The 26736-nt window shown below is 41.9% G+C and overlaps 1 protein-coding gene across 1 annotated transcript in view; it reads right to left on the reverse strand.

Annotated features, from left to right (window-relative positions):
* Positions 1 to 504: 504 nt before the first annotated feature.
* vwa5b1 (von Willebrand factor A domain containing 5B1) overlaps positions 505 to 26736 on the reverse strand; it is a 41382-nt gene continuing 15150 nt past the window's right edge. Inside the window, exons 8-21 of the mRNA XM_061258600.1 lie at positions 25874 to 25984; positions 24220 to 24422; positions 21554 to 21668; positions 20226 to 20411; positions 18439 to 18640; positions 17530 to 17729; positions 15162 to 15381; positions 12097 to 12390; positions 11134 to 11279; positions 9770 to 9890; positions 6034 to 6105; positions 5180 to 5249; positions 1906 to 2029; positions 505 to 1146 (exon numbers count right to left, since the gene is read on the reverse strand). Coding sequence (XP_061114584.1) covers positions 505 to 1146; positions 1906 to 2029; positions 5180 to 5249; positions 6034 to 6105; positions 9770 to 9890; positions 11134 to 11279; positions 12097 to 12390; positions 15162 to 15381; positions 17530 to 17729; positions 18439 to 18640; positions 20226 to 20411; positions 21554 to 21668; positions 24220 to 24422; positions 25874 to 25984 — 2706 coding nt within the window. The remainder of the gene's footprint in view (positions 1147 to 1905; positions 2030 to 5179; positions 5250 to 6033; positions 6106 to 9769; positions 9891 to 11133; positions 11280 to 12096; positions 12391 to 15161; positions 15382 to 17529; positions 17730 to 18438; positions 18641 to 20225; positions 20412 to 21553; positions 21669 to 24219; positions 24423 to 25873; positions 25985 to 26736) is intronic.

Genomic DNA, 26736 nt, shown 5'->3' on the forward strand with positions numbered 1-26736 from the left:
ATTGAAAGGCCATGTGGTCAATTATTAATCCATTTAATTAACCCTTGTGTTGTCTTAAACTATGTTTAACAGCAGAGAAAACCCCCTAATGATCTTTTTTCAACTTGAAATTTGATGACAAAGTTTGCGATGAGTGACAGGTTGTTTCTTCATGCAAAATAGATTTGGGGTTTAATTTTTTACCATTAGGACAAGGGCTGTATACAGAATGTTAAGAGTACACAAGGGTTAAGGAATTGGTCAATCAACAGAGAAGATCAATGCATAAATTCCCAAGCAGCTGCTTTGCTTCCAAGCGACCATTGTAATTCAATTTTGTACTTTTCACATTCCCTCACAAAAGGGTGCTTATCACCGAATCATTCAAGGAACTTGTCAATGTTTTAATTTTTATTCTCCTCAACTTCAAGAACATTTACTACTTGTGGGAAACAAATGGCAGGTTACTTGGGCCGTTTTAGTGGCAGCTTGACTCGTGGCGTACGCAGTGCGGACTGCATGCGCTCAGACGGAGTTGGGGTTGTAGCACAGCATATTGAGCTGCAGGTTCTCCTCCCAGTGCCGGAGGATGATGAAGAGCTGGTTGGCAGCGGATTTGATGGCGGCCAGGTCGCGACCCTCCGGGACGGTCTGCGCGCTGAGCCACATGCTAGCCTTAGCCGCCACCAGCTCCCACTCGATGAAGTAGCTGGCCGAGCTGTTCTCCAGCCAGGCCAGAGCCACCGCTGTGGCCCACACCATGCCTTCCGGCTCCGCCAACGTCTGCTGGGGGCAGGGCGAGGACTGCAGGGGGGTTTCCACGCCCTCCGACGACTCCGAGCCCCGCCCGCTGTCTGCCTGCGAGTGTGCGGGAGAGTGGGGCTCGCCTTCGGTCCGGGGGCTCCGGGCCAGGGGGGAGGGGCTGAGGAGGGGCTCCTCTGATTGGAGGGCAGGGGCGGACGTGCTGTCCTTCGGGGGGGAACCTGAGTGCGCCCCGCCGTCGTCCTGGCTCTCGCTTTTACGGCTGCTGGAGTGAGACACGTGAGCGAGGCTCCCCCGGTGGCTGGCGAAGGGAGACGTCCACTTGAGCTTGTCCATGGGTATGTTGATGGCTTCACAGAGGGCGCTATTCAGGGCAAACGCCCCGCAGGCTAACTGCAAGGACACCTGCAGCAGGAAGATGACAAATGAGACCAACCATTGCAGGATGAATGCTAACCTGTATTTTGAAAACAGAAGCCCGCTGTCATAACTTTGCCCTTGACCACACCCCTTAAGCACAAATTCCCCAATGAGGACCGAGGGGCTTTGTAATGCCCCAAGGTGAGGGTTTGAGGCACTGAGGAGGTGCAACCGAAGCACCAGGAAGAGGCTGTGGAACAGGGTAAAGTGCTGGAGCCAAGTAGTTAATGAAGTGCTTCATGCTGGGTACACTAACTGTTCATGCAATCCATTAATCTGATGCCTAGTCATTACTTTGTTTTGCTGAAGGCTAAATGGAAAATCGTGTCATCCATAAACTTCTACACATAGCAAATTTCATAATTTCATAATGACTTTTATTCAAACAAAACTTTATTTTCTTTGCTATTGATTTGCTTGTTTATAGCTTTAAGCTTTGGCACAGATGCCCATCACTACTGCGATTAACAATAGCAAGACAGCATAGACAACTCCATACATACAAACAGAAGGAGGCTATCAGCAGATGTTCTATACTTCAGTAATTCACTCTTAACAAAATTTCTCCTGAAAACATTGACTGACGATTTCAACACAATTTTAGATTGTCTTTAGAAGACATTATAAGAGTACAATTCTATCATGCCTCTGGAGTCACCATTAGTCTCTGCAACTGAACATCAGTCCAAGAACTATGCCTTTACTTGTATTGGCACACTGTAGACTGGACGGGAGGCTACCCACCAGGGGGATGTAGTCCTTGTTCTCGTTCTCGCTCTCACCCGACGATTCGCTGGATTTTTGGGCCGGTCGACACATGAACCCGCGTGCTGCTCTGGTCAGCAGCCTGGCCCTGGTGAGACTGAGCCTGAGGGGGACAGAGAGACAAAGGGCCCACAAACATCATATCTGCACACACACACACACGACACACACACACTGCACACACACACACGCACACACACACACACACACACGACACACACACACACACACACACTGCACACACACACACGCACACGCACACACACACTGCACACACACTGCACACACACACGCACACACACACACACACACTGCACACACACACACACACACACGCGCACACACACACTGCGCAGACACACACACACACACGCACACACACTGCGCACACACACACACGCACACACAGACTGCGCACACACACACACACACACGACACACACGCACTCACACACGCACACACACTGCGCACACACACACACAACACACACACACACACACACACTGCACACATACTGCGCACACACAACACACACACGCACACACACACTGCGCACACACACACACACACACACACACACCGCACACCATGCACTGTACATCACTGACAACTCACACTCTCCTCAGAGAAAGGACACTGCACACACACTGCGCACACACGACACACACACGCACACACACTGCGCACACACACACACACGCGCACACACACACTGCGCGCACAAACACACACACACACATACAATCATTCATCACACTGCGTACACACACACACGACACACACACTGCGCACACACTCACACACACACACTCACACACACGCACACACACACTGCGCACACACACACACACACACACACACACACTCACACACACGCTCACACACACACACACAGGCACACACGCACACACGCACACACACACACACACACACACACACCGCACACCATACACTGTACATCACTGACAACTCACACTCTCCTCAGAGAAAAGACAGCCAAAAAAAATACACAATCAAGTAACACAAAAAGTAAAAATCTGCCACCAGGATCAAATTTATCGGTAGGAGAAAATGTCGTCCCATTCGTTCCACAGAGGGGAGCTGAGCCCACAATGGAGAAAGAACAGCAGTCCATTTTGAGAGCTTGCGGGGTGGCAGAATTGCAGCTGTAGTGTTCGTCTGGATGGCAACCCACAGGGTGAAAGCTCACAAAAAGTGTTTTTCACATCAGACAAATCCAGATTTTAAAAGAGCTCTTAAAGCTAAGTGAGATCGGCTTGAATCACAAACGGAGTAACACTGATATCTTCCACTTCGCTGTCTACTCTGGATAAGAACGTCTGCTAAGTGACTGTACCACAATTTAATGGCACAGAAGAGCGGACATAAAGTATCTATGAAAGGTACTGTAAACTGAGAGCAGACAAGTGTTTTTGCCCATCAGTCTACACTCAATAACCCACAATAACAAAATGAAAACATTATTATTATTATTATTATTATTATTATTATTATTATTATTATATATATTTTTTAATAAACCAAAATCTCATTTATATAAGCATTCAGACCCTTAATTCAGTACTACAATAATGAGGTTAAAATGATTTTATGGGATTTCACAAGCCTGAAAATATAAAATCCTTGTAGAGTAATGGCCAGCTCGATGTGTCATTCACAGAATTATGAATGCAATTATAGTGCAACCTACTCTGGGATCTGCCTGGAAGAGCATCACAAACAGTCCTACGGGAAACACTCTCAGGAGACACAGGGGTTGCCTGTGTGTCCTGATTGTTTAGTCTGAATGACTCCAGGAGGAAATATAAATAAACAAAGCAGGTGTAATGGGGGCATTAGACACCCTGGCAGCCCAAAGCTAAAAAAGCACGTATCCCTTTCCCAAGCCCAAAACTGCTACGAACACTGCCGAGTGTTTTCAGCAACGATAAAAACAAAATCCTACCTAATTTAACCTGTTAGAAAATGTGCTAATGTTTCATATTAATGTTTTCACATTGGCTACAGCGCAGGTTGCTTCAATCTTGGTTGTGGAAGTGTTAAATGGAGGACACATACATATACACACACTTATGATATTAGAGTTGCAGCCACAGTTTAGCACAATACAGCAAGTGTAAATTATTGCAGAAAGTGATTCAGCACATTTGAGACTTGTGCTCACAGCAGACCTGGGTCAAAATTATGGAATTGTTTTGGATTCAAATACTTTTCTGTGCTCGATTGATTTTGCCTGGTGCCATTAAGCATTCACACTTTTTGAGTAATTAATGGGTTCCAGTGCAACAGACAAGCTCAGTAAAGTGTAGAAAACAATTACGTAATTAACCCAGGTCTGGCTTACACACACAAACACAGGCACACAACAATGTAAACTTACACATACACACATACACAAATTCACACACACAGCATTTACTTGATTAAAATGGTATTGGAGGGGCTTCTGGGAAGGAAAAGGTGGGGGAAGTAAACGAGTCCCCCAGCATTTCATAAACCCTGGCTGACTGTCTACCCTGGCTGACTGTCTGGATCATGAAATGAAATGTGGAAGCGCATAACTGAACCACTCCAGCCCTTCGAGGGCACAGATAAATGAGAACATAATCCTCCTGAAAAACAATTTCTGGACAATTTCTTTTTCCATAATTTGACTATATGCATAGTTTGTCATGTAGGAACCATTTAGAAAAAAGGTTATCTCTTGTGAGCAATGTAAGACCGACTACGCCACATGACATGGTGGGTTAGAAGGTTCCGGGTGCTACACATTCTATAGAGCCAGCAGATCCTTAAGCGTTTTAAACACTGAAAGTTATATATCCCTATGCCTACAGCTGAAACATGAATGGCTGTTCATGAAAGGAGACCATGGATATTATTGTACTGCTCTGTTAAAATAAACTGAAGAACAAAAAGAAAATTAAAAAGAAGAGAAGGGCATTTTTTGCCTTGGTATGCCTACACTTTCTTTTTGGATGTGCATCATCCAGTAATCTGTTACTTAAAAGTAAGTCATTTTTTTATGCTCAAAGGACCACCTCTCCTTTTTGTTATACCAATGGACTTTCTGTCCATTCCTTCATGAATATTCCTAAACTGATCTATAGTACCAGATACTTCTGTTACAAACTAGAATAGAGAGGAAAAAAAGAACACAGGAGCTGTTTTAAAGAGGTGGGGGTGGGGGGGGGGGTTGTGATGTCACTGTTCCAGCTCCCCAGCACTCACCTGGCAGAGAAGAGGCTTTCCAGGGATTTCTGGGAGTGTTCAGAGGTCACTGACGGGCTCCGCTGATTGGCTGAAAGAGGGGCATCAGGCTCAGTCCTCATTGTCCAGGGCCGTGTCCGAAAACAGCCCCCTAACTACAGTCCATCCATCCATCCATCCATTATCTGAACCCACTTATCCTGAACAGTGTCGCAGGGGGGCTGGAGCATATCCCAGCATACATTGGGCGAAAGGCAGGAATACACCCTTGACAGGTCGCCAGTCCATCGCAGGGCACACATACCATTCACTCACACACTCATACCTACGGGCAATTTAGACTCTCCAATCAGCCTAACCTGCTTGTCTTTGGACTGTGGGAGGAAACCGGAGTACCCGGAGGAAACCCACCCAGACACGGGGAGAACATGCAAACTCCGCACAGAGAGGCCCTGGCCGATGGGGATTCGAACCCAGGACCTCCTTGCTGTGACCACTTCTCTTTGAACGCGCTGAAGATGAAACACCATTGGCTGTGACAATTAGAACCAATTTTCAACCAATGAGCTTGAATTATTGAACAGCTATAGTTGTTTTGACAGAGTGCCGGCCCATCAACTGCATATTTTGAAGCCCGAATTTAAGGACACACGTAGAGGGTGAGACAACATGTCAGTGAGCCTTTTTCAATGATAGGAAGGGATTTACAATGGGCTTGTAACAATATTTTAACACAAAAATCTTACCTATTTTACCTTAAAAATCACAGAAAAAGAAACACTCCAAAAAACCCACTCTTCAAGATTTTCCACATTGCTAAATAGTACAGTTATCATGATTAATGTTGGTGAAATAAGTGAGACATAACTGCAAACCTTCGGTGAAGTTGCATCTTTCCCAGCCTGAAGACGAGGGGCTGCTACAGGGCGAAGCACCATCGTCCACACCTGAAAACAACAGGAAAGTAGTTCCCTTCGGTCTAACTTTACAGCACACTAAAATCAAAGTTCAATGCACCCACACACCCCCTCCCACCCCCTACCAGAGAGAAACAGCATAACACTAAAAGAATAATAGCAAAGAATATTCTAGCATTTTCTGACTCGTGCATCAGGCTATGTAATTAATGCAGCTGGAGAACACTTAAGCTCTCAACAATAATTGGTGCCAAAATCAGAATCTCCACTCATAGGTTTAATAATTCTATTTTGCAGCAACTTATATGCTTTCATTTGAGAGTGCAGTCTCAGATTGCTGGAGTCAGAAATAAAAAATATATTATGAACCCATGGAATGAGAGGATAAACTATGGGTTCTCATTAAAGTGTACACTAAAGGTTTAAGCCTATTCATTCTCATTGTGAAGTTTCTGTGAAGACAATGGCCAATATTTTGGGGGACATTTACTTTAATCTTTAGCCAGCCTCCAGGATGATTTAATTCAGTATATATACAGAAAATGTCAATAATCCTTGACTTTAAAATGCAAACAGTATTTTAAAAAGTATATGGAATGCCTTAAAAATAGGTTTAAGGGTTGCAAAATCAATTCTAAGAGTTACGGACAACCAGGAAAGACTGAAATATGGGGTGATAGGTGTTTTTTTTCTTTGCTTTGATTTGTAGTCTTGTTGCAGGCTTATTTCCGTGCTGTGAAATGCTAGTTGAAAAACCACTGCAATAGGACACATTTACTGTGTATGGAGATTTACAGATTACAGAAGCACATCTCCTGTCCAACCCCAGGAAAACACAAGTGGTGATCACGGTGGCAGCATGGAGCCAGCAGAGTAAATAAACAAACAGCGCTAGCACCTTAATTTCCCTGAAGCTGCCACCCAGGAGGCAGCACTCCTGCAAACCTCCTATTATAATTAACACACTGCTATTACCATTCACTGCATAGTCATGTTTGGGGTTTAGCGAACAGTTAGAACAAGCTGGTGTAGTTGATGCAGTACGATGGCAGCCTCACTAAGGTCTCTGAGCACCATTCGAAAGCATTGGAAAAGCCCGGTCTGTGTTCCGTGATAGGTGTCTGTTTATTTTTGTTGTTTTATTGCTGTCCTGTTGTAATTGTGCCTTTCCATTTGTGACATAAGGTCTGGTCCTATTACTGTTCAGGTTTTTCAATTCGTTTTCAAGACCAGCCTTGATACAGTGCTAGATACTTTCTAGCGTTTAGGTAAACTATATGGTATGTTATGCTATGTTAGAATTGTATAATCTTTGCCATCCAGTGTAGAACTATTCTGTCTTGTTCACTGTATAATATCTTTCATAATTTCAGCCAATGAATGTATTCATACTGACTTGGTATCCCTCATGACAATCTTAACTACTGCAGTTACACACTGTGGACTTAAGTCAATGATAAGCACATTCACACATAGAACTTTGAATCGAGGCATTGCATAGACAATGCTGTCACAAAATGCACACTTGTATTCCTTATAGGCTAAGCATGGCCAAAGGAACATCCAGACCACAACTTGCCTAGAGCGACACAATGAAAGGTAAGAGGCTATAGTTCCTCATGTGAATATGACAATCTTGGTGTCCAAACACTTAATGTCTATTAGAATCAGACAAGTCATTTGAGTCACATATATTAGTTAAGGTTCAGTGATATGTGGTTAATCTCTAACAGTAAAAAAGGCAAACATGATCATTATACTTAACAGGATTAACCACAGTCAACAGGAGTAGTAAACTTACATTGCCAACATCTCTCTTAAAGCACCTGATTAATAACTATACACAATTCAAGCCCTTTTATAGCTTCCATATAATGTTTGCCCAGAACTGCAGACAATGCTCAAAATGTGGAACTTCAAAGGCATTGTAGAACTCAATATAGCCTCCTTTGATCTATACTGGATACGTCTGGTCATATATCCCAGTACCTTGTTGGCACTGTAATGCAACAGCACACGGCATTGATCCAAAAAGGCTTTGAGCAATGGCTATTCCCAAGTCTTTTTCAAACAAAGCAAATTCATATTTTGTTTATCCTATAAACCCCCAGGTTTTTATATCATCCTCAAGTGCAACTATGTTGTTGGTAAAGTTCTTATCAAGACTGCTTTTGTAAATATGGAAGAGGATAAGCCATAAAGAAATATTACCCCATATGATTTACTCATTATTAGACATTTCATTCTCAGCCTTACACTTTTTTCCCAGTTTATATTCAATTATCTCACATCTTATTAAAATGTGCTAGTCTGTAGTTCAAAATTCCCATGACATTAGATTCCCATGACATTATATTAATTCACATCCGCTGCACCAAGCCACATCTCAGTAACCACAACTGTCATAACCTCCAGTAATTATGGCAGCATGAAAAATATATTTTATGCTCCTGGGATTAAACAGTGGAGTAATACCTCAGATTATTATCTCCACTCCATCTCACCCACTGTAACAAACCAGCCCACTCTACTAAAACTCTGCTGTAAACGGACTATCTCACCTACGCATATGCTGGTTTTGTCTATTTCTAAGACTCAGAGGGTCTTGACCCACTGTAATCTGATTGGAAAAGCCAAATCTGCGCACAGGAATATTTGATATTTCATGAATAAGCAGCTCATGGCCACTGGAACAACACAATTTGTTTAGAGGCGGAAGAGGAACGACAGTGTTTGGATTATTTCAATGGGGAAATGAGTCAAAAGCCAGGTAGGCAACCCAGCAGGCACTTCACAAATTCACAAATCACAAATTCTCCAGTAATATAGATGGTCTGACCCAGCAAGGGGATACAATGGGGACCGAAAGTGAGAGACACTACCATGTTGGTTGTTTTCATTATTTATCAAGGATGAATGCAATTTTGATACTCCAGGTACACTTCTTATTTAATAATGCATCATTGAGAACAAGGGGAGCTTATTAGGATGGCATTGCCACCAGTTATCAGACCTAAACCCACATTTGTAGGAACGGTTGAAGAGGAAAAAGGCTAAACATTAAGTAAGATCAACCAATGATTTATGGGAAGCATTGAGAAAGATGAGTTAAGGCAGTAATCAAGGCGGATGGCAGACACATCAATTACTAACAAAGTTTGAGTTAAAAAAAATACCTACACACTTTTTTGACTTATTATTAAATAAGATCCATGTATTGTTCTCATACTTTTGATCTCCACAGTATATCTCTGGCTGATTGTGTAGACCTAGAGGTCTGAAAGTGGAGGGTAGCACTGGCTACCATAACATATCTTTACCACTCTGGTTCACGTGTGCCTTTTCACAGAATGTTCCAGAAGGTGTTCTAAAGCCCCTTAAACCTGTATCTAACATAACACAACATAACATAACATAATGACCAGAACAGGCCATTCAGCCCAGCAATGCTCACCTTTTCTTACCACTAAAGTGTACCAACTGCTCAGTTTGCCTAAAAGCGAAATAGTATCTAGCACCATATCAAGCCTGGTCTTGAAAACCCCCAGTGTTTATGCCTCCACTATATGTCCTGGCAAGCTATTCCACATAGTGGAATACTTGCTTAATAACTTGTAAGCCCTCATATTTATGTATAGTATTTCAAGCCATTTGAATATGGTTTTTATGAACAAATATCTGATATTTGGCTTACTCATGGGCAAGAGGCAGTCCTCAGCCCCCTCAGACATGCAGCCGGACTGGGAGCGTCCCAGCCCGATGGAGTAGCCGTGGTTCTTCCGGCTTCCAGAACGAGACCCTGCTTGGCTGCTGGGCTTTACAGCTTCCGCTGGGAAAAAGGATCGGAAAAACACAGAGATGGCTTCACAAGGCTGGTATGCTGCTATGCCACTCCTGCTCTGACTGATGACACTCTGGAGAACCATTATGTTACATTACAATCATACAAACAAGTGAAAAGACAGAATGGCTAACAGAATGCTGCAGCCCGCCTGATCACCAGTCAGCCCAGGTCAGCTCATGTCACCCCACTTCTCATTGGCCTCCACTGGCTTCCTATTGGCGCATGCATCCGATTCAAGGCCCTAGTGTTGGCATTTCAGGCTGCTAAGGGGACTGCCCCACCTTACATACAGTCCTTGATCACTCCCTACTCCCCAGCTAGACCACTCCGGTCTGCCAGCTCTGGTCGCCTTATGGTTCCCTCTCTACGTGCACCTGGCGGTCGAGCTGCACGTTCACGCCTGTTTTCCGTTCTGGTTCCTCAGTGGTGGAATGACTTGCCTACCACTGTCAGGACAGCAGAATCCCTCCCCCTATTTCGACGCAGACTCAAAACACACCTTTTCAAACTCTACCTTAGTCCTCCCTCCTGATTTCCCCCGCCCCCCCTTTCTGATATCCCTATCCTCCTTGTCTAACCCAAATAAAAAATAAAAAATCGCACTTATGATGACGACTATATGTTTAGAACAGCATTCCATGTGTATTTTCCTCGTTATGGATGTGATGCTTTGACTTGTGAAAGAACCTATGCACTTGTAAGTCGCTTTGGATTAAAAGCATCTGCCAAATGACAAAAATGTAAATATAAAATCTAAAGTGCGACCAAGTGTGGATCCCCTGCCTGAGGTGGGTAGCAGACCCTGAGGCAAGTGTATGTGTACTGTACTGAGAGTGTGACTTCTTTCCCTGCCTTAGGGGGGATGCAACAGTGGCTATACTGTACTGTACTATACTATGGAAAATGAGGAAATGTTGCCTGGATACTGTTACATGACCTGTACACCTGCTGTCTACACCCGCATTGTTTCTAATTCACAGTGCAAAGTAGGGCTCCTAATTAAAACCTCCTCCACACTTGAGTCCATTGCCCGCATGCTACCCATTTCCTTTGAATCTCTATTCAAATGCAGTTCCTCAGATAAAATCATCCTTTCCATATTTAATGAAGACAAGTTGTCACTTTGGCGGGCAATAACAAAAGACGGTCTCTCAAACCTGAAGCTTTTAATGCTAGGTGGCTTGACAGTGCGCATTAGAAAGAAGAAAAAAAACGGTCTCACCTGGTCTTGTGTACTCAACCAATGTCTGCAAGTATTCGTTTGTGTCCAGATCAATGGGGACGAACGCTGTGTATTTACTGAGGATGTTGCAGGCTTTGCTGGTATGAATGGCATAGATCTGGTACCTTCTACCCGAACCTGTGGAAACAAAATGTATACAGTGCATCCATAAGTATTTGGACAGCAATATCATTTCTGTTCTTTTGGTACTCCAGGACATAGGAATTGAAACAGAACAATGAATATGAGGTAAACGTGCAGACTGTCACCTTTAACTTGAAGGTTTTTACAATCAAATCAGATGATCAATGTAGGAATTGCATCCCTTTTCATACATAATCCCCATTTTTAGTTCGCTTCTCAAGCGTTTCTGATTAGTCAGGTATATTCAATCACTTCCTTACTGCAGGTATAAGAAAGTTCTCTGTATCTAGTCCTGATTCTAGGCTTTTGATTGCCTTTGGAGTCTATTATTGGTGTTTGTCAATCAAAAGTACCAGAGTTCTGCCAATGACAGTCAAGGAAGCCATTATATGGCTGAGAAATAAGAAGAAAAAAACAGTCAGAGACATAGGCTAAAAAATAGGCTGTAATTCCAACATGGATTAGCTGATATGGTGACAGTCTGCACTTTAACCCCATATTCACTGTTTCATGTAAAATCCAATGTGCTGGGGTACCAAGCCAAAACAACATTGCGGACTGCATTAACAACAATAATCTTTATAAATTCTATTTCTTTTCTCAATAGATGCCTGAGGCTGGGGATCTCTGAGAGAAACAAAAGAAAACTGTCCAAATAATTAGATACTGCACTGTATAAGCACAAGTTTCAGAAGTTCCCTCACATCCTCTGCTAATTAAACCATAAGAAATGTCTAAGGAATGAAACGCCAGGCGTCGAAGATTACTTCAAGGGCGATGGTTTGTTTGAGCAGCGCAAACTGTCGCTCACCGTGTTCGATCTCGCACTCCTTCTCTGCCATTTGCTCAAAGTCATGAATGATGGAGCGCCCGGCTAGGTGGTGGAAGGTCTCATTCCACAGGTCCTCGTGAACCTTCTCCTCTCTCTCCCGCCCCTTCAGATAGGGCTCGATGTCGAACGGAACCTCCCATTTCACCGGCTTTCCGCACAGCAGAGCTGAGACCACCGCCTTGCAGTCCAGCCGGCCGTGATTGGCCGAGCCGGAGTCCGGGGTTTGTGGGTCCGGGGCTGTTTCCACCTCGCAGTGCTGGTGGCCATAGCCCTCTGTTTGCATAAGGATAGAGGTAATTGAGAGCAGAAATACACCAGCAAGGCACAAAGAATTGCTGTTTTAACCAGCATTTTTAGTCTTGTAATAAGACTTAAGATTCTTATTTCTGCAGAGTACAACTACAGGTGTGATTCAACTATCTTTCTGAGGGCAACAAGGTACCCTTCTGAGGGGAAAATAACTCCAGGTCTGTTGTGTGTAGTATTTTGGGGATTGGAACAGACTATTTGGGAAACAATTGACCATAGAAAATGGCAAAAATATAGCTGAAATTTGGTTCCAAAATAAACTGTGATCACACTCTGTTGCTGTAAATGTAGGCATTGGTTGTACACCAGTTGGCACAGCATGTTGTGAGCAACCTGTACTACATATGAAAAGGGATACCAGCTCATCTCGGCCAGTTTTCTAATCTGCAATTCAGTCATCTGTCAACAAGAGGTTGATGGAGACTTGTCAATCAGTTATCACATATGCAGTTATGCCCTTCATCAGTGGCACTAATTGATGATGCACAGATGATGATTTACAGCAGCGCTCCCACTGCCACTGGCTGTTTTCAGTGCATAGAGCAGTAGCTCTTTATAGTGCTGGGCGGTAAGGTTTTTTAAAATAAGAAACGGGAAATAGACATAAAAAATGATATTACCTAATATAAATGAGACTAATTATAACAATGAAATAATTTGCAGCAGTGTGAGTTCATAAAAATGAATTGCTAAAACAGACAAACTTAAAAGAATGGGGGGGAAAGTCTTAATGAGGTACTGAGATGAAATTAGATCATGGTCATTTGTTCTTTGTTCTTTAAGGGGAGATACCACAGGTGAATAAGGGAAAAAAATCCTTTCTTCCAATCAAAATTTGTTTTCGTTTTCTTGTTTTTTTAAGGAAGATGGAAATTATCTGATGAATAATTTAAACCACACAAATTTGCATATTTGTTAAATCACTTTTTTTATCTCAGTGGATTAAGTCTGAGTTCATTTTGCACAAGCTTCTTTTTCTATCTGACGAATGACTCAATAGCTGGGGAATTACAGAGGGGTTTTCAAACTTTTTGTTTTATTGATTCATTATTAAAAAACTGTATATGCTAGAAAGTACTGATTAGCTTTTTGTTCAGATTTCTCCACATAAAATACCCCACAACATATTTAAAAACGACTGTAATTCGGCAGCTAATTTCCTTAATAAGCAACAAGTAAATTTTGGTACAGGAAATAATGTCATTTAGAAAATGCCCACTAATGCCCACTTTTGTTTGGTGCTTGGTTACATGCCACGGCTGGTATAAAAACATCGAAATAAACTACTTAAATTTATTCTGATCATTGGTTCATATACAGTATTTAATGAAACTACAGCACTTGTACAAATTAAATATCATAATATGTGAAAATGTACCGGTTCAGCCAAAATCACCCTGTGGTGCCTCTCTTCCTTTTTTACTTCCTTAAACTTGTCCAGGAAGAGACATATTTCTGCATCACTGGATCATTTTTACACAATACTTGTAATGATTTTGTTGTTAGTTTTTCTTTTTTTGTCTCTGTCCTGAGTGCAGTGCCCTGTCTGTGCAGCCTTAATTTGTTATGAATTCATTTGGAAGTACTGTACATTTTATGGTCAAGCCTGAACCTTGTTCTATCACGAGTGCTGTGTATCACAAACTTATAGTTGGACAATGTTCGAAAATGTCAGACTGCAATTGATATTTTCTGCCTGTAAAGGCCAGTCTGTTGTTATTTTTTCTTCCTTTATTAGTTGTACACTGCAAAATAGTCTATAATAGTCTATTGATCTGCAATGTATCAAGAGGGCAGCTCACTTAAAGGCTTTTGTGTTTGATATTCTGTCCACATCCCATTCCTTCCTCTCACTGGTATAGCCTATTACACCAACTAATTACTTTTATGAGTGTCACAATTGACCACTAATTCCATAATTAGTAAGTTAATTGCAACATACCAATGCCTACAGTGACCCCACAGGGATCTCGATGGTAATGCAAGATGAAATCATTGGGTCATGTGTTCCAGTATCACAAAGCAAAGATTACAGAGTAATGTTTATGTGCACTGAGAAAAACCCAGAACAGCGTTCTTTATTGAGTTCATGTTCCAGATTTGGGAGGATTCTGGGTTTTAGTCAGTGCAGTTATCCAGTAATCCTGCCTTGTGATATAGGCCTCTGGTGTCTTTATTCTCCACACTGGGGTGGATCTATAAATGATTTATTTGTGCAGGGGAAAAATATGCACACACATGCCCACACACATAAACACCCTTCCTCTAGACATCCCTGGACTAACTTTCCCTGGCTTTCCCTCTTCTACCCCCTTCACTCCGCCCCACCTTCCTGGTCCTGAAAGCCACAGGCTTTCATGGTTACTGAGCACTTAACTAACCAATTAAATCACTTAATTACACAGTAAACTCACCTCACCTGGTTTCATGGGTCTGAATTGGTTGCCGCTATTAAGGCAACAATGGAAAACATTGGCATTTAGCAGACGCTCTTATCCAGAGCAAACAAAGTGCAAATCAAACACAAGAACAAGTGCCAAGAGGACCTGAGGACAGTACATTTCCGAGTGTAACATACAGAAATTCAGAACCCTTGAAGAGTACAATCAACTTTCAAACTAGCATACCACAGTTGGCAGCTAGAATACCCCGCGGCTCTCCAGGAGCAGTTATGAAGCTTACTGACGTACAAGCGAAAAAGGCACGTTTGTGAACCCCGCCCCTCCCCCGCTGACCCGAGTCACCGCAGCTGCTGATGGACAGGCTGTCGGTGGAGGACCTGGAGATCTCCTCGGCGGGCGACACCCCATGCCCCGGGGCCTGTGGGCGGGCGCTCGGCTGCAGGAGGTCCGCCTCCTGCTCTGCCTCCTGGGGGAGGGGCCTCTGGGCCACGCCCACGCTGCTGCTGGCGGCCCGCCCCCGGCTCGACGCAGCGCACAGGCTAGCCAGCTGCGGCTGAGAGAAACCCATGGGATTCATGAAGGCTTTCGCCCACTCTTTACAGTTTTCAGCTTTTGCTTACCTTATATCACTTTTGATTTATTTTCTTTCTTTCATTTGTTTCAAATTTTTTCAGTTTTTCTCCCAATTTGGTTGGCAATTGTACCCTGTTTATTTCAATCACCCATGTTGAGGAAACACCAATGCAACCTCGCCCCCCGACGGCCGGAAGGAGATGGACTCGCCTAACATCTCATGCTCTAGACTGTGATTCCAGGGCGATTTTAATTTCTTAATAATAATAATAAAAATCTAAAATGTATTACGTGCTCTTCATTGAGTTAACGATCTCAAAGCACAACAAGATAATATGATAGATGGTCTAATTTACATTTGAAAACAATGCAAATGTTATGTTACTTTATTTTTAGTGTTGTATTATTGTATTAGTAAATGTATTGTTGTCATTATTATTATTATTGTTACTATTATTATTGGAAGTAGTACTCTTAGTAAAACCATCTCAAGACATAGCTTAAGAGTAAATAACAATACTAGGCAAGATCACGCAACTGCATTCATTCGACCTTAGGGCAGGCAGTGCATTGTTCCTAAGTAAATGTAAATGTAGGTACTGTCATACATGTCTCTACACACAGGACTGCATTAACAACAATAATCTTTATAAATTCTACTTCTTTTCTCAATAGATGCCTGAGGCTGGGGATCTCTGAGAGAAACAAAAGAAAAAACCCAGCTGAGAAGCTACAGTTTGGTTCTCGTTTATTTTTCCTTTGTTGCTTTCATTTATCATTTTAACCATGACCTTGGAATTACAAGGTTCTATCTGTGTCCTGATTAGTGTTGAGATATTGAGCTTCAAAGCTTTCACATTCTAAATCACAGATGTATTGCGTCTCCCTGCGTCCATTCAGAATTAATTTTTTTCCTCCACTCTTTCCATGTCCCATCACTCTGGTACATGTTCATCTTCGTCTCATCTGTCCGCAAGACTTTGTTCCAGAATTCTTGGGGCTCTTTTAGGTGCTTTTTAGCAAATTGTAATCTCGCCTTTGTGTTCTTTAGGCTTATCAGCGGTTTGCATTTTGTAGTGTACCCTCTGTAGTCCTGCTGATGTCTACGTATGGTAGACTTTGACACATCTACACCTGCATCCAGGAGCGTTTTTTATCTGTTGGGCCAACAACCTGAAGGAATAACTTGGCTTCTTAATTCAAGATGATGGCATATGCTAGTTGCATATGCCATGCATTTTCCCTAATAGATACAATGTTGTTTATTATACGATTATAAGATTATTTTAATTTGTACAAGACAAGTCCACATTCCTGCTATAGATACTGAGATCACATCTGAGCTCTGAGATGCTTTAATTAATGAAACATCCTCTTCCAATGAGATTATTAATAACAAATGAAAGAGAATGGTTTGCATTAGTGAGTATGAATGAGGGGATCATGAGATTACATTTATGTTTTATTATGTTCCACATCAGAATTTAATTATCTCTATTTTGTTTTTCTGCCACAGATGCAACTATACTACTTCTAATGCCTAAGCCCAAGGATTATTCTGTTTGTGCTGAGCTAGACTCAAATGCAGCAGGTTAACCTGAACCAGGTACTGTTGGAAAAGGGATTTAGCATCTGCCTTGCATGCAGAGGATGGGGATAATATACTGTTTAAATGTTTAATTAATTAAAAACAATACATTTAAATAAATAAATTATTTTATTAATTAATATTCCAAAAAATGATTTTAAATTGGCTTAATGTCAAATGTCAAATAATTAAGTATACTGTATGGCTATTTGGAGTTTGTGAAATATAACAGCTCTGTGATAGTATACTGTAAAGCAATGTTTAAAAATGTATATTTGCTCCTGTCACAGTGGAATGATAAGGCTATACATAAACCTTTAGGCTAATCTTGTCAATAAAAATATCTCTGAACTTTTTAACCAGTGTAATCATTGGATTTAAACGGGATAGCACGATTCTTTATACTGCGATCGCAACGAACGTGGTCTACATACCCATGCTACAAGAGTAGTGAAAAACTTTGTGTGAACGTCCATTTTACCCTCAGAATATTCAGTGCGATTTTATGTGATGCTATTGCGATATAACTCCATCTCTTACCTGGTAGTCATTCATCCACTGGGCTCCATGGTCAGGGCTGGCCTGACCAATCAGCTCCTGGACCTTGGCCCTTCTAAGAGGGTTCTTCCCCACCGCTGAGCTGGGGTCGCTGGGGGTGTAGACCTTCTTCATGGGGTTGTAGTCTACGATCTGATTGGTGCTGTACGCTCGTCGTCTTGGGGACGTTTTGCTGTCCATTCCTAGAGAAAGGTGTGCCACCGTTTGCAGCATCCACGACCAGTCATGCACAAAAAAGCCATCTTCAGTCAATTATACATGAGTGATATCGCACCACACCAGACGGTATAATACAAATAATTTTTTTAATTAAGCAGGCTCATTGAGAGATGTATAACAGATAAAATTTTGCTCTGGATGCTCATTAGACTGCAGGCAAGATGGCTGACAAACCTAGTTGGAGCTTAATGGCCTGTTCACATCCTCAAACTTTGTTTGAGTTGTTATCATATCAAACTTGTCATCATGTCAAAATACAGCAAGCCAGGCGTTGCCCTGCAGATTTAGATATCCCCCCACTTCTGAGTAAAAGGCAAGCTTAATGAAATGAAATCCCAGCCTTGGTCTTGATATCTCCAATACCTTAAATGGCAGAAAGGTGCTGTGGATAACAGTGAAGGAGCAGACTCTTCTGAAAGGGTTCTTTAGCTTGTATTCATAGGGACGTCCTTTCTAGTTCTTTATGGAACTGTGCCTGTATTCTTTATAGATCTCTATCGTTGGTGTGGAAAGTGTGGAATCTTCCAGATTGCCTGACAAAGAGCCCTTGAACTAGGCAGTGTTCCTCCATAGAGGCACAGAGGAGCCTATTGAAACCACTGTGCATTCCCCTGGGCTAGATGAAGTGTAATCTAGGAGCACTTTATCTTCTCTTTACAGTGGGAGGCCTACCCATCATGTCCTGCTCGGCTGTGACAGGAGGGCTTTCTGGCATGTTCTCCTGGTAGCCGTCGTACAGCGATCCAGCCACCCCCTCCCTCAGCGCTCCTCTGACTTCGCTGCCAAGTTTCCCTGGGTCCTCCTCTTGGGAGTGGAAAAACACCGAGCTGGTCGACTCGTTCGAGCGCATCATGCTGTACCGCCTCCTTTTGTCCTGTCCAATCAGAAAGCAACCCTCAGAATTTACACCTCCTTATTTCTACATTTTTAAACCATATATCGCACTTAAAATGGACCTTTGCTCCTTGTTTATTTTTACAATTAAAAGAACCTGTGGTAATTATGTAAGACTATGAAATTGAATTCGGGTGAAATTCCCTTGGTGCATTCCAACTTAATTTGGGAAATGGGGACTTCCCCTGTCACACACACAAGTGAAATTCTGCTCCTTCCTCACCGGCAAATGAGAGCTTATGATTCAATCCCCTGAACATCATGCTGTTTTTTATGAATTAAATTATCACAAATGAGGCAAATGGAATATAAATTCCTGCAACATATTTTCCATGGTACATGAAGTCCTTATCCAGTGGGTGACTGCCTCTTTTTTATAGACACCCAAAAGAGAAGCTAACTAATGTGTCAAACATTCCTGCAATATTATTTCCTTCGTACCTAAGGTCTTTATTCCAGGGGTGACTTGGTCTAATAGTGACACAATTCAATTAAGATGAAGGGGTATCAACAACAGTTAAAGCGACTAATAGCAGTTTATTTTTATTTTTTTAATACATTTGTGGCCAGTCCCACCCGAATTTAGAATATCCACCTGACTGTTTGTAGCTGTGTTCGTGTGCAATCTCAACTGCCAGTCTCCAAATCATGTCTCAACAGTCTCTTACTTTTCACACCGCAAACCACCGCAAAGCTTGCGTGGAGGTGAGTAGTCGCCGAAGGACATTTCTTATGCTGCTTTGGCAGGCAGTCCACGGTGCCAAATCGACCAGTGGGGGTCACAATGAGCCACAATGGACCCCTAACCAACTGTGCCCCCCCCATACCCGGGCCGATGCTACTGCAATTGCAAGTTGTATCGCTGGCATGGCTTGGACTCAGTAGAAGACCGTGGGGCTCATCCATGAGCCACCCAGCTGCTGGTTAACAGCAGTGAAAGCAGCAGACACCTCCACACAGAAGACAGAGCCAATCTACATTGGGTGAATATTAGTTGAGTCAGTGGGTAAACACCTTTATCTAAAATGATTTGCACAGCTTACATTACTGAATATTCTTTAAGCTGCCGGGTATTTACTGAGGGAATTTAGATTGGGTACCTGATTCAAGGCTAAAACAGTACGGCAGCCCTGGGAATTACATTTTATAGCTGCAAGTTCAGTACCATATCATTATGCTACATTTCTGGCTTTGTGTAGGAGTACAGAATTAGGGCCATGCAGTACGTAGGATGTAAAAATCATTCCTATTTCAGTGTACCCGAGGATTGGTTCCCTCCTCATATTTCGACGTAGACTGAAAACGCACCTTTTCAGAATGTACGGTACCTTAGTCTTCCCTCCTAATTTATCCCCCCCTTAATAATAATCTTCTATATTTATTTTTAAAGAAAAAAATAAATAAATATAAATTCTTTTTTTTTTTAATCATGATCACTCTACATGAATGTTTTGCTATTTATGTATTTGATGCTCTTAACTTGTTAAGGAACTTATGCCCTTTGGATTAAAAGCGTCTGCTAAATAACTAAAATGTTAATGTAAAATTGGTTGGGATCTACTCACAGACTTGGGATTTGAGTGGTACTGCGTTGTGTCACAGACCACGCAGTAGCCAATCAGGCGGTCTCCAGGAAACAAGTAGGTTGTACCCATGGGGGAAAGCAACACCTCTTTTGTTTCAGGAAACAGCCACTCGATGGAGATATCGCTCAGCACCGGTGACATGGACTTCTTCAGGGACTTGATCATCTGTCGAAAGGGAGCCAGAGGATTCACACGCTCATCAGGAGCATTTGGGGGTTAGGTGTCTTGCTCAAGGACACTTAGACACAGCCCAGGCCGGGGATCAAACCGGCAACCCTCCAACTGCCAGACGACCGCTCTTACTGCCTGAGCCATGTCGCCCCACATATAGCCAGAGGACTCATGCATGGTTTGGTTGGGATTGCGGTTATAGCCAGAGGATTCATGCGTGGTTTGGTTGGGGTTATAGCCAGATAATCCGATGAATAAGTGTGTAATAAAGAAAAAATGTTGTTAGAGAGGATATATCACTCAATATCCTCTGGCGATTACCCTAAACCCAACCAAATGCATACAATCGTGTAAGTACGGGTCAGGAGCTTCAGTTAATGTTCACATCAACCATCAGAATGCAGAAAAAATGATCTCAGTGACTTTGGCCCTGGAATGATTGTTAGTGGCAGACTGCTGATCTCCTGGGATTTTCACGTACATTAGTCTTTGCAAAGAATGGTGCAAAAAAAACAAAAGAAATTCAGTGAGCAGCAGTTGTACAGACAGAAATGCCTTGTTAATGAGAAACGTCCAAGGAGAATGGCCAGGCTGGTCAAAGCTGACAGGAAGGTAACGCAAATAACCCCACATTACAACAGTGGTATTCAGAAGAGCATACAACACACAACACATCATAACTCTATGTGGATAGGCTACAGCAGTAGAAGTCTAAAAAATAAGTCTAATAAATACCTGTGTGCTCACTGAGTGTATAAGACACAAGCTCTGCTCATGTAACAGCACACCCAAGTTCAGTGATGTGGGGTGTCTTCAAAAATAGTTTTTAAATCAAACAGAGCAAACAGAGTTCCTCTGTTTTATTGTTGACGGTTTGATAAACCAATTTAATGCTTCTCCTTTCAATTGAATGAGCAACAAGAGATGACGTTTTGATTCTATGGCTGCCTTATCCATTACAGAAAAAAGCATTGCAATTCAGTCACACTAATGTGTGTTTTGTTTCATACAATTAAGTCATTAGACATAGGGGAGGCTCAGTGATTTACATTACCCTCATAAATGCCTCCCTGTGACATTTAAAATAGCCAGTTGCAGAAGCAAATAAAAAAATGTGTGTCACTGCAAATAAGTACCTTGGGCTGCAGTCTCTCACCCTCTGCCAAGAACTCAGCAGTGCCTTTGGAAACCGTGGAGACACCAATCACCAGCCTCCTGCAGGCGTTCTGACCAATCCCAAACGTGTAACACCTGCCAAGGCAAAACAAACATATCACTCGGTTTTCTAATAAAATGTATAAATTATTTTTGATTGCAGAGGAGTCCAATAAACAACACGTTCTCCACAAATAAGAAGGTTGAACGTTCTACCTGCAATGCAATCACAGTGGGCGTTCGCACACAGATATATAGTAAAACAAAATTGACATCTGCACAGATGATGAGGCATTTCCTTCCAAGATTGATTATACAGCAGAGGGAAATGCCACATTTCTAAAATGTAATAAAGCAAACAAACATTGTTTCCTGGCAAGCTAGTCATTTTGATGTTGTTATTTTACTATACTGTAGCATTTATGACATTACTGTACACATGAAAAATAAACTGTCAAAATACATTTCTGGGAAATCGCCAAAATGAGTTTGACCTCCCTACCGCAAACATTGAGCTTGCTGGCCTTTGGATGCATTACACAGTGTTTTCTTGCAGAAAATTCCAGAATAAAACACGAAAATTTGTAATCTGTGAAAACATAGAAGCAGCAGCAGCTTTGCTTTAACAAAAAAACCCCCAAAAAAACATGGTTGTTGTTCTGGCATTTTTGTCACGTAAAATAGCCTACTTTTATCCTCTCCCCATTGAGGTTTGTCAGTTATGTTGTTGGTGAGAAACTGGTCACCTATCTTCAGGATATCTTGTGCCCCTGTGACAGCAATTTGCATATTTAATGAAGGCAAACACAGATGAAGCGTGCGTTGTGACCTTTAGCGCATTCGCTAATGCACACATAGCACTGCCGTAGCTCTCAGACTACTATTTAGTCTGCACCTCCTGCAAATTCATGCTTCTTGAATATGATGAAATATTTATGTCTGGTACAGGGCCAAACATACCTACATAGCCTACATTCAGAACTTAATTGTCAGAGTGCATTCTTGTCTTGTCAATTTCGTCTGGAAATAGGGGTGGAGAGGTCTAATTCCAAACTTGCATTCAAGAGTTGAAATGCATAGCAGTGCACTTCAAAATAAAATGGGAAATAAAAAAATGATTTATCTCCTCAATGTATACAGATTGCCCTCCCATAAAATATATAAGCATTAGGCATCCAATTTCAGTAATTATGAAATGATGATAGATGCAGATGTGGGTGATTGAGGTTGTAATGAATGTTGTATGATTCTTATTCACCTTTGAGCTGCCAAATTGTGAAATTCGCACCTCAATGGCACTATTAAAAAAATTCCTTTGTTGCCAATTCGAGGTTATTCTCTTTCTTTTCAAGTTCCAATTTGGGCTGTGCGCATTGCTTCAGAAGAGCAGTCACTGTCGTACAATCTGAGGCATACATCAGGAAAAAAGACAAATAAAGCCTCTTTTGAGAAGCAAGTCCGAAATTGGAAAAATATGGATGGAAATTACTTGTTTCTTTTAACAAATCATAATGTAGTTATTTTACTATGTCGCTTCATTCATTCCTTTTGAAAAATAGGATGACATGTCATTTCAGACTTCACAGAGAAACCAGACAGTTTTACGTGTTATAAAAATTTCACTGTGAATGCTGTTTTAAACCAAACTAGAACCAAACTAGGTTGTAAAGGCTGCCGTTTTGTCCCAGTTCCTAGTTGCCCTGTTTTGCTCTGATTCTTTGGTGGTGGTCAAAAAGTTCAATTTTGGTTTTGTCAGGCCAAAGCAGATTGTTCCAAAAGGCTTCAGGCTCTTTTTTTTTCTTCTGCATACTTCAGACACTTACTTTTGTGTTGCAGTTGTTCTTTCTGGCAACTCTGCCATGTAGGTCTTAAAGTATGTTGTCCTGTGAACAGCTAGACTTGTGTTTGCTACTCTTTTTTGTAGCTCTTTTACAGTGATGTGTGGGTTCCTCTGAACATTTTTCACCAGGTCTCGGGCCATTCCATCTGAAATCTTTTTTTATCTTCCAGACCTTGCCTTGACTTCAACTAAAAATGGTAGTTGATAGAAAGTTGTTGGAGCTGTCTCCTTCTTGGTGGAAGTGAACCATCTTCATTCTGAAATCCTTCTACAACTGTTTAAAGGAACCCATGGTTGTTAACACCAGACAGAACAGCCACTGCAGTTGGATCCATTAGAAGGCATGGAGTTACTTCCAAATAAAAAGTTCAGCCCTGGTATTATACTCAACAGACTCATTGACGCTCAAATGACTAAATCACCTGGGTCTGGGCCTAAGTAATAATTTTTTTTTAAAGTAACAAAAATAATCCAAAATGGTTCCCAAACTTTTCCACAGGCTTTTTCATTTTTTAAATAATTTATAAACAGTAAAAAAATAATAAAATAATAAAATAAAAAGCAACAGAGTTAAACATGCAGAACGGTCCCATTTAGAGTTCAGGTTTGCTTTCGATCACATACGGATTAATTGTAACTGACATTTAAACCAGGGGCGCCCAATGTCTGTGCTTGAATGTTGTCAGGGTCTCTGCCGTTCTGACCTCCACAGGGAGGTCATTCCACCACTGTAGTGTTTATATCATTGTAGTGACGAGATGAAGGTCGCACACCTTGCCCGCACCCCAAGATGGCAGACGGCCCTACCTGGCGAAGCGGGCATGGCTGCGCACCAGCTCGATGACCTTCCCCGTGTTGCTGACGGCCCCGTCGGTGAGCAGGAAGAGCAGGCGCGGGTGGCCGCGGTACAGAGGCTGCCGCAGGATCCAGGTGAGCGGCGCCAGGATGTTGGTGCCGCCCATGTCGGCCCGGATCTTCTTGATGTGTTCGCACGCTGCGGCAAGCGTCTCCTGTGCCAAGGTAAACGGGTACGCCTTTTGATTAAACAACTTTTAATTACTTTAATTACATGGCCATGGAATAATCTTCAAAAAGATCAAATTGGACCAGTTCATTGAATTGGATGATTTTAACTGTATGGTTCCTAGAATAACAAATGAGGTGTGCAACTGAAACCACTGTTACCTGCCCTTGTATTTGTTGTCTTTTGTCTACTAATTGTGGATCGTATTGCATGGTGTTGTGAATTTGCTTGTTATCCGTTTAAACTTGTTGGCTGCAACCTTGTCCAGGTCTCTCTTGAAAAAGATATTTTTAATCCCAATGAAACTTCCTGGTTTAATAAAGGTTAATAAAAAATAAAAAATAAAAATGTAAATTAAATAACCTTTCCATTCCCTTCATGCCCTCATTTTGGAATGCCATTTTGGATTTTGGAATCGCATATGTACACCCTTCCTGCTGCTGCTATGGCCACACGCCCACACCTGTCCTTAGATGGACATGCAGTCTTTCCATAACAGAATCCACAAGTTGTGCACCATAGTTACAGCAGTTGGAGAACTGAGCAACTGGTGGAATGAAAAGCACTGGTGGAAACGCATGTCCCTGACTGATGGCAGGGGTCGCTGTTCAGTCACAGGGAAAACCCAGCGGACTAAAACCTTCCTTCACAGGGCAATGAGGAGACCAGTTATGCAGCACAGCACGGCCCAAATTAGATTAGAACTGCACTAAGAACAAGGGCTTCAGGCAGACAAGCCCCTTGGCAGCGAAAGGGTTTAGTCTTGCATTCAAAATGAACAGTATCTGTGTTCTATTTAATGGAAAAAGATATGAGAAGAAGTTATGTATCCATGAATTTATTTATTTGACTATTTTGCAGAATGTTTATGTTACAGACTAATTCAAATCTGTTTAATACACACCTAACACAAATTTACAAACAGATCAATACATTTATTGGTTACACTTTACAATAAGGTTACATGAATTGGCATTAGCTAACGTCGTAAAACAGTTAATGTATCTGTTATTGGTTAACTAATTAAACGTTTATCTGATGGTTTGATCATGTATATTCAGGAAACTAATACTTTTGTTAGTAGCTGACAAATACATTAAAACAATTAAAGAAAAGTTATTTTCTTGCTTAATAAATGTATTTGTATGTAGATTAATCATGTTAACAACTACATTAGTTAATGTCAATTCAGATACCTTGTTGTGTGTCTGACCGATTTATCGAAACCAAACTATACTGTATTCATCAATATATAATACAATTAAATTGTCACCAAGAGAATCATATACTATTGTTCCATCACCATCACAAAGAATATTATAATTATATTAAAATAAAAATTAATTCAATGTTATTTTCTTATATTGAATGAATACATTAGCAACAGTGTTCTCTGACAAAGATAGCAGAGGTCTGATTGGCCCTTGGGTTGTTTACCTCTCCGTAGTTCTGGCTCGTGGGAAACAGAGCCCTGAAGGTTGAGCCGAACCCTACGATGTTGAACAGGCATGCTGGGACAAGGCTCTTCAGAATCACCACCATGGCGTCCTGAAAAAAAACAGGGCATTGCTGACTATTGTGGCTTGTGCGCACACTCATGTGAAATCCGCTGAGAGGATGTCGACCTTTAACAGCGGTAGCCCCAAACAGATGTTCTTGCGGCTGTGTCGAAATGCTTCAGTGCTCAAAAGTCAGGGCTAACAGGCGCACCACTGGGATTTATTTGCTATCATGAACCCATTAAAGTACCCATGTAACCAACTGTGCATAAAAATAATCTCTTCATTAGAAACTACGGACAGTCTGTTCCTTTCTGGATTTAAAAACTTAAGTCAAACACAGCATCTCTCTAATTCAAACATGGCATAACTACGCTATTTTAAAGGCATACTAAGCAGAATTGTTTGCCTTGCTGTGGTCCTTTATATCTCGATTTTTCAGTAACTGTTGTCATCGAGGAAAAGCTATTCCAAGGTCCGCTTGGTTTTTGGATGAGCCCTGTCAGCTTGTTATTTTGCTTCACTATACTTATGCTTGTTCACCTCTGCCATTGCAGTAGCAGGCTTAATACAAAAGTTCCAATGAAACCTGAGGCACGTTAAATCAGAAAACGTTTTGCTTCCTCCCGGTGTGCAAGGTATTGCAGCAGGCTTTGAGGTATGTTTCCTGAATCAATAATGATGTAGGCCTATGCTTTAAAGCCTGGAGAAAGTACAGAATGGCCTTTTCAGATGCCTTAGCAGCAATCCATACCACCACTGACCATCAGTCCACCCACGGATCGCAACAGGATGTACAAC

This window comes from Conger conger, chromosome 10, assembly GCF_963514075.1.
Source record: "Conger conger chromosome 10, fConCon1.1, whole genome shotgun sequence".
NCBI classification, from domain to species: domain Eukaryota; kingdom Metazoa; phylum Chordata; class Actinopteri; order Anguilliformes; family Congridae; genus Conger; species Conger conger.